A 16,263-nucleotide genomic window follows, 5' to 3' on the forward strand; every position below is an offset into this window, starting at 1 on the left:
ACCGGGGTCAACTCTGGGTTTCTCAGTTTTCATTATACAAAGATGAGGCTTCTAGTTTAGGTGATGAAACTGAAAGCTAATGAAAATTAATTTTATTGCTGTGAGCAGAATGTTCTTTTGCATTGCATTAATTTCATGTTCATTCATGTTCCTGAAGGAGAATGTTAATTATGCTATGACAAATACTGATGCCTTCTTAATTGCCTTAATGAAGGCCGTTCATAATTACAGCAGCTCTTTTCATTAATGCGACGATTAAAATATTTTGCTCAGCGGTAATTGATTTTATCAACTATTCTAGATTATCTCTTATAAGCAGTTGTGATTGTCTCCTCGTTGTACAGAGAATTGAAATGTCAGATGGAATATGCCATATTATTAGATGAGGGGTACTATAGTTCACCATATTGCAAATAAAACCTCTTCTCAGCAGCATAGCTGTACAGTAAATCAGAACTCAGACTTGCTTAATGTAGAGTAAGACATGATTTTCCGACGGGGAAAAACTGTGTTCTCCTAAATCAGGTCAATGTTATATATAAATCATGGGATTTATATTTCACTGTTTGTTGAAAAGGATATAATTAAACCATATATCAACAATCTATATACAGAGTGGCGTACCTTTTTTTTTTATTGTGAACAACAACAAGGAACAAAAGTCATAAGATATACAGGCACTGCACTAGTTCTTAAAGGAACACGCCGACTTATTTGGACTAGTAACCCCCAGAGTTAGATAAGTCCATACATACCCTTCTCATCTCGTGTCGTAACTCTGTCAGACGGTTCCACCGGTAGCTTAGCCTAGCACGTATCCTGAAGGTAATCGGTTCCAACTAGCCTACTGCTCCGAATAAGTGACAAAATAACGCCAACATGTTCCTATTTACATGTTGTGATTTGTATTGTCACACCATGTACAAATAACAAGGTCACATGAGACACAGCCATCTTCTAACCGTATATAAACTGGGAACTATATTCTCAGAAAGGCGAAGCATTGCTGATCTGCTCGGGGCTTCTCAGGTGCTGCAATCATATCACTCCGCCCAAGTAGCAGAAGTAGCACTGCACGGAGATGATAAGGGTATGTATGGACTTATCTAACTCTGGGGGTTACGGTGAATAAGACAAAGTCCCAATAAGTCGGCGTATTGAAAAAAGTGGGAATGTGTGGAATTAGTTTTACTGCAAAAAAGGGCTTGGCTCTCTTGCTTTGGTATTTGTACTAAAACTCAGGCATTATCTCGGCACTAGTATTAAAAAACTTTCAAATGATTTCCAGCCCTAAGTCATACTGTATACAGTAGATACACATGATGACACTTGAACTCAGTAGAGGCCATGCTTTTTTTTTTCTTCTTTTTTTTTTAAAGCTAAAAGAGTTTTAGACAACTTGTAGCTCTATGGAGCTTTTAGCATTTTAAGTCAAGTTCTGAGAAGCACTTCTATATTCTAATTTGGTTCATGTCTTGGCAGTGCCCCTCTTGTCTCCCAGAAACTTACGGGTGTCAGAAGAGTGGTACAACCGCTTCACGGTCACCTGGGATCCACCTCAGTCTCCTACAGTGGGTTACAGGATCGTCTACCAGCCCATCTATGGTAAACACACACACACACACACACACACACACACACACACACACACACACACACACACACACACAGACACACATAGACACACACACGGCCACTAAAATAAAACAAAGGAAAACAGGGGAGGGTCATGTCTTTTTATTCTTTGTTGATGGGAGGGTCATCCAATTCTTTTTAGTCTAGGGGGGAGGGTCACCCAACTTTTGTATTCATGAGAACACTAAAATTTCAAAGTGGCTTGTTTGGTGCATATTTATCCATGTAGCTCCATGTAGCTCTCTCAGTCTCGGCCCCTATTGCTAGCAGATGGGTCCCTCCCTGTTTAGTCAGCCAGACAATTTGAGCTTTAGCTTTAGAGACCGTGGGATTTCCCAAACTGAATAAATCCCGCTTGCATATATAAACATAAAACTGCTTTGCTAGCTCCATCGTGTTGTAACTAAGACATCTGCTGAACAAATAACTTTATTCATTAGCATGATTGCCATACTGTTTAGTTCAAAAACATCCAAAACACCGTACGAAAACATACCAGACTCAAGGTTTCATTTTGAAAAGTCAACCCTCCCAGAGTGCACCAGCCGGGAGGACATGAGACGGGAGGTCTCCAGGCTGCCTGTCTGAGAAATGGAGTTTTGGATAATGTTCAGCTTTGGCAAGCTTACCTATGCTAAAATATACAATGACTGAGGAAGCCTAGTGACGAGTCCATAGCACCCAGTGTTGAATTTGTTATTTCCCAGTGCTGAATGGTCTCAATGTTGTATTGTTTTATTTCATGTGAATACTAGTTTACTAACTTAGTATTTGAAGTAATGCAGTAATGCAGGAAGTGTGCATTTAGTTTCCATGCTTATTGTGTTTCTACAACAATGTTAGTGAGTAAATCTACTGAAATGGCCACCACACCATAACAGAGGAGTGTGATGCGTAAGATGAGAATGCAGAGATTTGATCACGTATGTCATGGCTGTAAAAAAAACAATGGCTATCTGTATATCTTTGCCAAGCGCAAACCAATACAAAAATTAATTTACCTAAAATCTAATTAATTCAGCCTGTCTGCTTGAAGCTGGATCCTCAAAGAAGCAGTAGTTGTGTTCAAATGACTAAAAACAGACATGGAAACTATAAAGACTGGAGCCTTGTCTTGGGAGGATGAAACAATTAGCACTTGAGAAGCAGCAGAACAGTGAAAATGGGCTTTTGATGATAATTCAAGACAAAAAATGTATGAGGAAGGGTAATATTTTATTTCAGCTCTGGATCGCTGACATTTTCCTTGAAGACTCAACCGTCTTGTTTAAAAGAATAACTAAGAAGTCACTATCAGGAAACACTCTGAGAGTAGTTTGTTTTTCAGCTACTATGTGCCTGTCGCAGGTTTGTTGCTGGTGGGCCCTCACATAACAAGCAGATTAGTATGTTTGGATGCGCCTGTGTCCCAGGGCAAAGCACACACTAAGTTTAAAAAAAATGCTCCTGTGCTTGACATCTAGCTGTTTAACAGTGCTTCCATAGGTGTGTGTGTGTGTGTGTGTGTGTGTGTGTGTGTGTGTGTGTGTGTGTGTGTGTGTGTGTGTGTGTGTGTGTATGTGTATGTGGACAGAAGCAGTCTGGCAAGGCAACCACTAATTTTGGCGGCTGAAATGAAACTCGCTGAGATTCTATTAGCTGTAGCTAGCTAGCTAATCAAGCCAGCATTAACGTAGCTCTATGAGTTGGCTGAAAACGCCGTCTCCAACTGTTGGTTGGTTATACACAGTGCATCATGTTAAAAGATTGAGGCTAAAGCTCAGGGCTGGACTGGGACAAAAAATCGGCCCTGGCATTTTTGGCCCAGGCGGCCCACACCCACCGTGATGGTCAGACACATTCCCTGCAGGCAGTCCTCCTAAAATATGCGTGCATTCTATGATATGAGTTACCTAGTGTTCTGCATTCATGTGATTGTTTTGGATCCTTCAAGAGGGGTCTCAAGACTTATCTGTTGATCTTACACTTAAATAATTAATTAATTCTTAGAGTTATGATTTTTGATTTGTTTTTTATTATTATTATTGGTATTTGATATTATATTGCCATTATTGTTATTATTATTATTACTATTTTGCTTAGCAACTTTAAAAACTGTTTACTGTTAATTTTAACTATTGTAAGATTCATATTTTGTCGCTTTGGACATAAGTGTCTGCTAAATACAATAACCATAACCATAACCCTTCCCAAAAGCTACAATAAAGCTGAGAGTAGTATATGCCCTGGAGAAGAGCACCAAGAGAAGCAGTGTACTCACTCACTTTTGATTGACGACCTGGAGGCCATAGAGGACACAATGTCCATACTCAAGTGCAAGTAATTGCCAAAGACGAAGAGTTTAAAGTATAATTTCAAATTATTTAATAACATTTAAGTATACAAGTATGTATTGTCAGTAAAGTCAGTCAAAATGTTGCCTTGGCCCACACCAATGAACAAGAAAGATTTACTCTAACAAGGTAACCTTTAAAAGAGGGAGAAACAGAGAGAAATGTCAGCTAAGTTAAGGAATAATTAATTTAGCTCAAATGTCTGGGCAATGTAGAGAGACAGCTGTATACATTGTATACATGAGCCTAGTAGAACAGGCTGCATAGATCACACAGACTTTTCAGCTACCCAGCAGGCCAACCGCTAGCATTTTCAATGTAAGCTTAAGCAGTTAGGTTACCTGACAGCCACTAACTTTAATGTTACAGCCAAACTGCTTGTTGTCGTTATGATGCGCGCACACACACACACACACACACACACACACACACACACACACACACACACACACACACACACACACACACACACACACACATACAGCCTCCCTCCCTTCCTGAGAGTCCCTGTTAATCTTCCATCTTTTCCTCACTCGCTCCCATGGCCCTGTCATGGTCACTCTCCTCCTCCTCGGCTTCTTCCTGTCATTATGTTGTTTCTGCTTCTATGTATAGCCAGCCACCTCTCCTCCTTCCTCTACTTCAGGTAATGCTGATGTTGAAGCAGCTACTACAGCCCCAAAAATGTCAGACATTTTGGGCCGTTCTTTATGGGCCGGCGCGGGCAAAAAAGAAAAAGAAAAAAATTGTTGATTTTTTGTCGGAATTGGCGATTCGGCCCAAAAGTGTGTCGCCCACCGGGAAAATGCCCGGTATGCCAGATGGCCAGTCCAGCCATGGTAAAGCTGCATGTCCATGACAAAAAGTCAACATCCTCACCAGCTGATGAGCCATGTCGAAAACATGAAAATAGAGATAGGAAATTGTTCTTGTATTGCATTGTAGAGCTATTTAGTCATGGGCGTAAATCTGATCTAACAGTAGGGGGGACAATAAACAGCAATTTTTGAAGGGGACACAAATAATACAGCCACAATTATATTCGTAGAGGACATGTGTACACAGATGAAAGCCTTAATACTATCATTAGTGTATCATGGAGACTGTACCATTATTCTTCTTTTCAGTGTTTCTCTCGATTCAATGAAAAAGCTGACTAAATTGACCAAAATATTCTTCTTTAAAACCATGTATTTATTTTAAGTTGTTTACAATCAAGCCACAAAAATACCTTAAAACATAATGAATTATTTTGAAAAAGGGTCCCCATATAAAAAAAATACAATACTTTTGTACACTTGTTAAATTAGCTGATCATAATGTTACTTAGTGAGCCACTGATAAAGCTCATCTGCTAACCCTGACAGCCACACACCTCCAAAAATATGAACTAAGCTCAACACACTTACCTGAGACTCTACACCTGACTATCCCTGGTCTCCCTGAGACTCTACACCTGACTTTCCCTGGTCTCCCTGTTCCTCAGTTCTTTGTCTCCTTTGCCGGTGACATAGTGACATTAGTATTTCCATAAGCACCCATTCTTATAAAGATGTTACCAAATTGTCTTGATATGAGGATTATTGTACTTACTTAGCGTTTTGGTGTAAGCCTACTGAAAAGGGATCTTATGTCTGTTTTTCATATCAGTTCACACACATAACGTTATGCTTATCGCCGTGGTATACGTTAGTTGTAGTGGGTGCATTTCTATCCAACAAGTTATTAAATAAGCTAGGTAACGTTACATTATATTACACTAACATAGTAAACTTTTTTGTCATGACCAATTTATTAATTACTCAGCATCATTTCTATTTGAGAAAAGAACAACTTAATCCGATGTTTAATGTGAATAAAACAGCCTTGAACCGCCTACTTACTACATACCTGTGACTGTGAGTCTAGTGCAGATCCTGACATACAGCAGGCAGTGGACCAAACCACTGTGAGGCAAGGAAGGGGGGACTCAAAATGTTTCTAAACTTAAAAAGCATTTTTTGGGGTTTGTATTGTTTTACTACTTACACAGATATTTTAAGTATACATCATTATGTGATTTACAATACACAGCATTGTTTTAATGATATTTCTAGGGGGGGGGGGGTGGGACAACCCTTAGATGGGGGGTTCCTGACCCCCCCCGACCCCCCTGGGATTTACACCCTTGTATTTAGTATTATAAGTGTGCTACAGAAATAAATTAAAATCCGACATTTCTAAGTCATTGTAACATAACCCTTTTTGGCTGTGTATGTGTTCACTTTCAACTTTAGCTACATGAGAAAAACTGCTTTTAGGATGAGGATGAATCGATGTGTTTGGAAAATGCAATGCTATCTTGGGTAACGTTGGCACAGTGTGCAGGGTCTAACCCACCAAGTTTCAATTCTAAATCTGGGATTAAAATGTTTTAAATCTATTCTCTGTCTGTGCTCATGTATACATGTGTGTGTCTTTCTTAGTTCCAGGATCAGTTATGGAGACAACAGTGGGTAAAGATTTGAACTCCATGCTGCTTCTGAATCTACTAACTGGGACGGAGTACAGTGTTCAAGTGACGGCTTCCTACCCTACAGGACAAAGTGAACCACTGCTAGTGAATGCCAAGACATGTAAGTGTAATCATACATCTGTAAAGACTACTCACACTTGTTGTAAGAGTAGCTGTTTAGGTAAGGGATAATGTATGTGTGAGTGAGTATTATCAGAATGAAGTATTCAACCAAGCAATGTAATAATACGTGGATATGATATCTGATTGTCCAATTAATTTCATGTTTTCCTTCATAGAAATGTCTTCACTGTCTTCCTCACTTGGCACTGTTGACATTGTATTGGCATGACTGTAGTCAATAATGACGACATTTCACTTCCGGGATTGTCCAGAAATTCTGCCGGATGTCCCTCATTTCGTCCGGATGTCCGTCACCTTCTGCTTTCTTTGTGTTGTAATTTTAAACTCCGGTGGATTTATGAGGACTATGGTGAACTGCTCCTCAGATCTCTGCAGGGTAAATCCATATAGCTAGCTAGACTATCTGTCCAATCTGAGTTTTCTGTTGCACGACTAAAACAACCTTTGAACGTACCATATAAATGCACGGATAATTCGTTGTTTGTCGTTAGTGAAACACAATATTGACCTTGTAGTTGAAAAAGGAGCCTCATATAAGAATGACATTTCCTCCTATGGAGTCCGTTCATTCGCATTCGGAGAGCCCCTATTTTTGACTGGGAAAATGGCAGATAGCATAAACAACAACTGCTAACGTGAGTTGCTCAAAACCTTTCTTTTTAGTAAACTCTGGGTACACAAACAATGTTGTCAATGCTTTCGTGAAGGTGTAGAGCCCCTGGTGATACTTCGAGCAAAGTTTCATGTTGTGTCGAACCTTCTTAGTGTTTTAGAAATAGCTATTTTGAGGCTAGCATAAAAGTGTCCCTAGCACTCCCATTCAAAAGGCCATTTGACCGAAAAACGAAAATACGGTAAATCTTAAAAGTGGCGATTCTGTCCTAAATATGCTTTTAAACGAAAGTTTGACTCGGGTACATTCACAAAAAGACCCTAGGTTGCATTTTGGCGAGAGTTACGCTTTAAGTTTACATTTTAAATTTGTCACAATGGACAGTGTGACTATTGGAAGGAGGAGGCAGCAGCAGCAGAAAAGCAAACTAGTTTGAGGAAAGTGGAAAAACGTACAACATGCATTTTAACTGCCTGCTGATACCATACACTTTAATTTCCATTGAGACTTTAGCAAACAGACAGATAGACAGAAGGATATTAATATTTCCCAGTCAGCCAGTGAGAACAATCCTTTTTGCATATAGATTAGGTATCAGTTGGTGCAGTAAGACCTAATGCAGGCTTTAACATCTCTCACATCTAAAACAAATAGACTGTAAGAGATGGACGAAGTGAGAAAGAGAGCAAGATTGACTGTTGATAGAGAGAAAGAGAGAAAAGCGTATGTAGTGAGGCAATATGTGTGTGTGCATGTCCATATACATATTCTTTAAACCCACTCTGGCAGGCTTTCAGAATAGTGCCGTGTCATACTCTATCACTAAACATTTATGTTGTCTTTTTGGCTTACAGTCTTTCTGTTTGTAGGGTCTTCAGAAAACTGCTACATCATTCCTTACTTTAAAATCTACTGTTGTCTTTTGGGCTTGCTGTCTAATTGGCCAGCAGGGACTTGCCAAATGGCAGAGCATTAAATGGGATGAAAACAAACACACTGTAATTTTAATATCTCATGAATTTCTCATGCCCGTTAATGCACACAGCAAAAAGAGAATTCGATTTTTCTCTAAAAAAAACCTATTTGCCTTACAGAACAGATTAAGCATGGCACATCACTGCAGCACAAAAAGCATTGACAAGTCGATTTATCAGCCTTCCACTTTTAAACTTTACCTTCTGTCCCTCGTGTGGCACTTGAAGTTTGTGCCTCTACTGTATGTCCACCTCACCAAATTTAATAAGACTTTCTTGACTCCTCATAGTCCCGCATTGCCAGACCTTCCTCCACAGCGCTGTGGAGGAGGGTCTGGCTAGTCTACACAGCATTCCGGGATAGGAGAAAAACATGCTCTGGTTTATTGGCATTTCTTCAAACCAATCACATCGTCTTGGGCGGCACTAAGCACCGGGCCGAGCAACAGTGCCTCTGCAAAATAGACTCGGGAAGGAACTTGTTTTGGTGGAACATCTATATGTTCAAAGGTTGTTTTAGTCGTGCGAGAGAAAACTCAGATTGGACAGATGGTCCAGCTAGCTGTCTCGATTTACCCTGCAGAGATCTGAGGAGCAGTTACCCATAGTCCTCATAAATCCACCGGAGTTTAGAATGACAACACGAAGAAAGCAGAAGGTGAGGGACATCAGGCCAAAAATGAGGGACATCCGGTGGATCCTCCGGCAGCACCGGTACAGTCCTGTAAATTAAATGTTGTTGATATATCCTAGGCTCCTCATAAAACCCATTTATATATGTACAGTACAAAATAATCTGTATGTATAATAACTTTATCTCCAGTTTTGCATTTTCTCCATGAGACACAAGCAATTCACAGTGCACTGATACATTCAGATGTATCAGATGTCCCATATTTCACAGGGCATATTTAAATTCATTGCCCATATTTGTACTTTCCACTGAAGGAATTCTGATTTATTAAGGAGGATGCGTTCAGTCATTTGTCATTTTAATAAGGGAGATACAGTAACATACTGTAGATCCCTGGGTACACTGCATTCATTGCAGCCTCACCATGGGAGCTAGCTGTGATGTATAAAATAAATTACACATACTAGCATGTAGCATAAAAAGGTAATGATTGGTACCTTGAGGTCCATTGAATGAAATGAAACGGTTTCCTCCAAATTAAGTTTGTATTGAGATGCTGGAACTAAAAATGAATTTTCCAAGGGACCACTGAGGGCTGCTCGGTCAATCTAGTCTCAAGAAACTTTGTAGTATGCACAAAAAAGGAAATAATATTTAGTTTAACTGACATGACGAGAAGCAGGCAGAAGTAGAAAGAAGAAATAATTTGGTGAAAACTAGGGTAGGAAAGAGGGTGTGAAGGTTGGGAAGGCAGATGGGTACAAATGTTTGGCTTCATATTAGGCAACGTCAGCTCTCTCACGCACACAGATATATTTTCTGACTGATTGCAGTATCTCTATATGGTCCACCATGGTTTATATCCAGAGTACTCATTTTATTTGGACTTTTGGATAATTAAAATGGCCACCACATCCTCAGTTCCTCTTCTTTTTGTACTTTTAATATTGTACTTTCCCCTTCTCTTTCATTCTTTTGTTTGTCTTTGTCCTAGTTTTAATGATTTTTTTTAGTTTAAACTGGCTTTGCATACTTTCACTTAAGCTTGGTGGTATACTCCATCTTACCAAAACGTGTTTGGTGTGTTTGATTATTGCTGCAGACAAAAGTGGGGGCATAAATGTCTCAGACGTCCCTCAAGGAAATAAATTCAAAGTTCTCCTAGAACAAATAAACTTGTGGAATAAAACAAATATTTGGCCTAAAACCAACATTGTTGCAGTCAGTAGTCTATTGGTGGCAGTAAATGATTTTGCCAGTTTGGCTGGCCAGCCCGTGCACTCACGGCAATCAAGCCCAAATGCAGAGCTTCATGTTGGTCATGAACCTGCCATTTACTGTACCTATGCAAACATGCCAAATTGATCTTGGTTGAGTAAACTGCCAGCTGACAAAGTTTCTTATTGTATGTACACATGTACACACCACACACATGCATCTACACATGATTATTACTGTTATTACTATTATATGATTATATATGTCCATATTCATGTGTTAATATGTACACATGTGCATGCTAGTGTTCATTTTGCATGGCTGTGTATGAGAGTGAGTCTAACTTTGCATATCATTGAATAAAAATAAGGGTTGTCATATGCATTATTCACTAGTATTTAAAATAAGGCACCTGCCATATGGTCCCAGTATAAAATGTCCATTTACTGGCGCTAGAGACAAGTTTATTTTATACCATCAGCAATTCTGTTAACAAGGGGGAAAGAACGAGAAAGAAAGCAAGAGCGAAGAGAGAGTGACTCCTGGGAGGTTACCCTAAAATCTCACTGCCAAACAAGCAGCTATTTAAATTGCTTGCAGTGTTTTGCATTTTGCTGCATCATGCCTCATTGTTTCTCCACAAAACAGTTTAACACCAAGCCTGACTAATTTAACTACTTTGAGATTTGTTCTCACATCTACACAGCTGTGTGTTGTAACTGGAATTGTCAATATAAATACATTTCCAACATTTCCACTTTATATATGGTAACTTTATGTTAATGTTTTAGCTATCAGAAGACTAAAATAGTTTGATGCAGTTCTAACCCTAACTTTAAGTTCAGTCAGTCAAAGTTTTAGTGACACATTATAAAGTATGTACATGATGTGAAGTTCGTAAAGCCATGTTGCTCTCTGTTCAGCCAAACTGACCACATTTCTGTCAAAGTAGTTTACTGTTTACAGTTTAATGATATATCTATGCAAAATTAGTTCTGATTCCATCTGATTCCTGACACCATTAACAAGATGCAAGGTATCCTTAACGAAAATAGTAACTACAGTAGTACTCTAGCCCACATCATTCATGGCTGGAGCCAGCCAGAGTGCTATGTGGGTGGGTGTGAGTTGGAGTCTTGGATCTAATTTATTTTTTTCCAATATTGTTAAACATCAGTTATAACTTACGTTTCCATGTACATTACTGTAAACCATTTGTTCGAAAACAAAAGCGACCAGTGTTACAAACTTTAGGTTTGATGTTTTTTAATTGATCTTTGTCATTTTTTTATCTGCTTGTCTCTCTAATCCCAGTGATCCTCGGTGTCTCTGGCTTGTCGACCTATCAGGTACGTCCCAACAGCCTGTGTGTCCAATGGCTGCCTCTTCTACATGCCACGTTATACAGAGTCTCCATACAGTCTACACTCAGTAAGTACATTTACGGTTAATGAGAGTGTGTGTGTGTGTGTGTGTGTGTGTGTGTGTGTGTGTGTGTGTGTGTGTGTGTGTGTGTGTGTGTGTGTGTGTGTGTGTGTGTGACATGCACTATAAGCCAGTCCTCATCTCTTTTCTCTAAGGTAGTAGAAAAAGTGAGTTAATTTCTTGCTTGCAAGCTTTCATTAGTTTTGCTTTTTTTGTGTGAGAATGGGACATCAGACAGGCAGCTCACTCCAAGCATCAACTTGATTGACTTACCTGTTTTGAATTCAAATTAAGTGTAATGTCATCATCTTGCTGAATTGTGGTCTGAATCACACCTTTAAACTGCAGTTTCATAAAAATGAAATATATCGGGACAAAAGTAGTAACACTAGAACACATGCATGGTCACACAGTCAACAGCTGTTCTCACATTTTTGGTGTGCCCCTTCAATAATCCCGACATGTTTCAGCGTTCCACGTTGTAAGAAACAAGGCTTTTTCCAGTGACTGGAATACATTTCAGTCAATAAATCAGAAGTTTTACTAGAGTACTTGGTGGGGTGGCTGGATTGAAATTCAGAATGTTTCCTTATAGATTTACAGTCTATCCTTGTGAAAGTGTCTCCTCTCTTTATTATTAACACAAAGACAAGTCAGCTCAGGACTCTTTGGTAGTGTGTGTGTGTGTGTGTGTGTGTGTGTGTGTGTGTGTGTGTGTGTGTGTGTGTGTGTGTGTGTGTGTATGTGTGTGTGTGTGTGTGTGTGTGTGTGTGTGTTGGTTACTACCTTCCAAAGTCATCTGGATTCATATTGATATGAGCCTGTTATGAAATGTGAAGTAAGTGTTATATATTTCTGTCATTTTCATATTGCAGTGGTGTACATTATAAAGGATATTCATGTTGTAGAAAGGAAGGGAGATATGACGTGCACCCAATCTCTCCCCAATAAACGACATGGGAGGAAACCGCTTTGAGGATTGTTCATGTCATTGCATGAGAAATAAAATAAAGACACAGTGTATGACCTTTAGTAGCTGTTTAATGCTGAGCTCACTCAGTTAATAAATGGAAAAAGGGAGACAGAGGAAGAGAAGAAAAAGAACAAGGGAACAAAGGAACTCTTAAAAAAGGAAAGAAAGTAATTAGCAAAGATATCTATCAAAATCTATTTAACTCTTAAAAAACGCTTGAAATTCCATGCTTTTTGGTCTAAACCCAAATTAAAAGTGGTACAGCTCCCATATACTTTGACACTCTGGGGTGTGCCTGACATCATTGGAAAGGAAACAGTCTCAAGTTTTTGTTACAAGTGTCATGGTGATTCTAGGCCTTACTGCCACAGAGTTACAGAGGCTAGAATGGAGGGTTTTTATTTCCGTCCAAGTCATATATCTGTAAAATGATTAGAATACACTGCTGTAAACACATCTGACAGGTGACAGACAACACAGGGCATTAGCCACATGTCTCAGCTTACTACAGAAAAAATCCAGAAGCCAAAAGACTCAAAAAAAAATTTCTACAGATATGTCTGTCCGTTTTTCTTATTTCAATTTGAAAAGTGCAAAGAAAAAAGCCAATAAAGTACAAAATAAAACACTTCTCAAATACACAAACACACCCACATCAATCACACACATACTTGAAATAATTATATACATAAATATATAGAAATAAGTAATTATAAATTTCACAGGGTGTGATATGCTTATAGGAGGCCCTGTTTTTGCTTTGACACAGCTAGAGCCTTTACAGGGTTAAAATTTCAGGGTCATATTAGGTGTCTATCGAATTGTCTGCTCATTGGCTAAAAATGTAGACGGGTCCTCTAGCATTTAAATCTGGTCTGAGCAAATGTCGCTCGAATGCACGTGGGGCTTAAATGGTGTCAGAGGCATCCTCGGCTTCCAATGGGGATATCACAGGCAAACCTGGACGTATTGGCTCATACCAGGTATCTATGGAAACCTCAGATCTCAGAGAATACAGTGACGCCAACATCGAGCATGTAGGAGCCTCGGGAGAGACGCGAGGCCGTGTTAGAAGTGCGGAAATGAAGAACTGTTTCGCGTTTTTCCGTTGTGATTCGGCCAGGAACTTCAACATTGTGAGGCGAACAGCTAGTTTTGGACATAACAGCTTGGATATTCCATTTCCTTGGACTCTTGGGTATTTATGAAAAAAAAGTTTTGGGTTAAATACTCCTTTGTGGATAAAGGGACAAGGAAAAAAGGTATGGATGCACTCTCGATTCTAGACACCAGCTGCGAAGTTTACGGCTGTATTGTTTCATTTTCTTTAATTTTGTAGCAGTTGTATAACTGCTATAAATCATCTTATACTTTGTGTCTGGGCTTAATTGAATCATGATAGACTAAGCTTTCAATTGGTGTGTCGCATGGCTGTATATTTTGAAGATTTAATGCTTTAAAGTTATGAAAACGTTTATGAGTGGAGGTTACAGCGACGCCACAGCCACAAAGTGTGCCGTCCACGGTACAGTGAACCTTGAGAGGTTTAAGCAAATCAGTCAGCTAAAGAAAAAAATCAGTTTAAACATTACCCATTGAATCAAGTGTCTTAAATATAAAAACTTTAATAAAACCATTGTACAATATGTCTTGTTAACAAGCGAGTATTTTGATGCTGGTCCACTCACAGTAAACAACTTCAAGTTCAAGTTTTATTTTTATTTGTCCTCAGGGATCTGAGGACAAATAAAAACAAATACAAATCTACAGTAAAAATTTTAAAAAATATTAAGAATGCTGTCACTATTTCAACAGAGAAACAGAGATATTTTTCTGTTAAGCAGTCTTCACAATGTCAGTTTGCATTATGCAACCACCTGTGACAAGTATCATGTAGAGTCCTGGTTATCTTTAGAAAGAAAGGTTTTACTTGGTGTATGAACCTGTTGACATTCAGTTGTCTGCTCATTATTTTTATTATTTATCTGTCCTTTGAAAACTTTTTTGTCTATGATTATTTTTTAAACGTCAACATGTGTCAAAAGATCACATAGGAAGCAGAACCAGATGCAGTGACTATGGGTTTTCACTTACAAAACAAAACACAGTAGGCCTACAATAAAGGATGTAAGTTTTCTGCTTTCAGTTGATATAAAAAATGACTACTGGTTTTTACAGATAGATATATAGATTGATTGATTGATTGATTGATTATTAGCCAACGAAGGCCGGTGGAATTTGTTTTCTGTACAGTATGTTGTTCTCTGCAGCATAAATCCATAAATGGACACATCAGACAATCAGGGTAACACATTTCAGTGGTATGTGATGAGGGGGCTAGAGGGAGGAGTTCAGAGTCCTGATGGCTAATGGAAAAAAATCTGTTTTGTTGTTAATGTTTAGTAGATGAGGTTTTCACAATGATAGCTGTGTGGCAAAAATGTGGCCTTCCTTATTCATTTCAGTGAGACAACTGTGTTGGTGCAGGTCACAGACAGCTCTGGGCACAAAAACAGCATAATGTTGCAGAAAGATTGTTTGCCTCTATTATTTCTGTGGCACAATAAAATGTCACGCAATGCACTTAATTAGTCTGAAGGTTGTACAAACTGTGGTTAAAACAACTGTAGGCCATTTCTAAGTAAAATAGCTTTCTTGTAATCCTCCTGTTGCCCTCAATTGGAGTGTTACTTCTAAAGAGAGACTAGTTAGAGTAGGAATAGTTTGACATTTTGGGAAATATGCTTATTTGTTTTCTTGCCTAGAGTTAGATGAAAATATCGAAACCCCAGAGTGGTATCGATCTTCTCATCTAACCTTCGTCAAAAAAGCAAATAAGTGTGTTTTCCAAATCGTCAAACTATTCCATTAAAATGGTTTGTTTTCTCTTGTACCAAGTCTTGTTGTAGATAGTCTGCAAAGAATGAAAGAAATTAACTTTCATTCAGATCATTAGTTGAGCATTTCGGAGAGCAAAATGTGTCACATTTGAATACTAGTGACATAAACCTAAACATTTTTTAATTAATTAATTAATTAATTAATTGATTGATTTTATATAATTGAGTATTATTAGTTGCATACTTGTTTGACAAGACAATGTGTCTTCTGAGAGAACAGCCTACAGTAAATCAAATGTTTGCTCTGTTTTAAAAATGGATTTTCAATTTTCAAATAAATGTGAGTGTTGGCTGGTAAATGTAGAGATTAGAGACAAGAATAAAACTACTTCTTGATGGAAACATGCACAGTACGTAATATATGTACACCTTTTACTGCCTTTTACTGTCAGAAAAATAACAGAAAGAAGTAGGAAGACTTCTCTCTTCCATCTTCCTTCCCAAGGGGGTAAGCGAGCGTCTGGAAAGCGTACCTCCTATGGGGAGTTTCTGAGGCTAATAAGCCATCACCTGCCGTTAGCATTCCATTGACTGCCATTCATTTTGGCGTCATTATGACAGCGAATAACTTTACATCTGAAGCGTTTAAAGACTCTATTTGTCCATTGTTTATTTCTAAAGAAACACGACAATGTATAAAGGCACCATTACCTTGTAACTCACGTTATAGCTCCGTAGTAGACGTTTTTGTAAAAAATAGGCTAACGATTGTGCCATAACTACGTGACTTTCTGTCGTACAGTAGACAAATTACCGTATAGTCAGGAGAAGCTCGCAGGCAGTTTTGACTTACATTAGCTGTTTAAGTTTAATTATTAATGTTAACTAGGATTTTAGTTAGCAATAATTAGCCTGTGCACTCTCTCTGTGACAGCTGTTTCCCTAAACTTTATTATCTATGGGTGTTTCCTGTGTGAAGG

General features: G+C 38.7%; 1 protein-coding gene across 1 annotated transcript in view; it reads left to right on the forward strand.

Moving 5' to 3' along the window:
• The window catches only part of LOC144519018 (collagen alpha-1(XIV) chain-like), a 150,535-nt gene that overhangs the window by 48,980 nt on the left and 85,292 nt on the right, over window positions 1-16,263 (forward strand). Inside the window, exons 21-23 of the mRNA XM_078251901.1 lie at window positions 1,483-1,605; window positions 6,434-6,583; window positions 11,360-11,476. Of these exons, the coding sequence (XP_078108027.1) occupies window positions 1,483-1,605; window positions 6,434-6,583; window positions 11,360-11,476 (390 nt within the window). The remainder of the gene's footprint in view (window positions 1-1,482; window positions 1,606-6,433; window positions 6,584-11,359; window positions 11,477-16,263) is intronic.

Source organism: Sander vitreus, chromosome 6, assembly GCF_031162955.1.
Source record: "Sander vitreus isolate 19-12246 chromosome 6, sanVit1, whole genome shotgun sequence".
Classification (NCBI taxonomy): domain Eukaryota; kingdom Metazoa; phylum Chordata; class Actinopteri; order Perciformes; family Percidae; genus Sander; species Sander vitreus.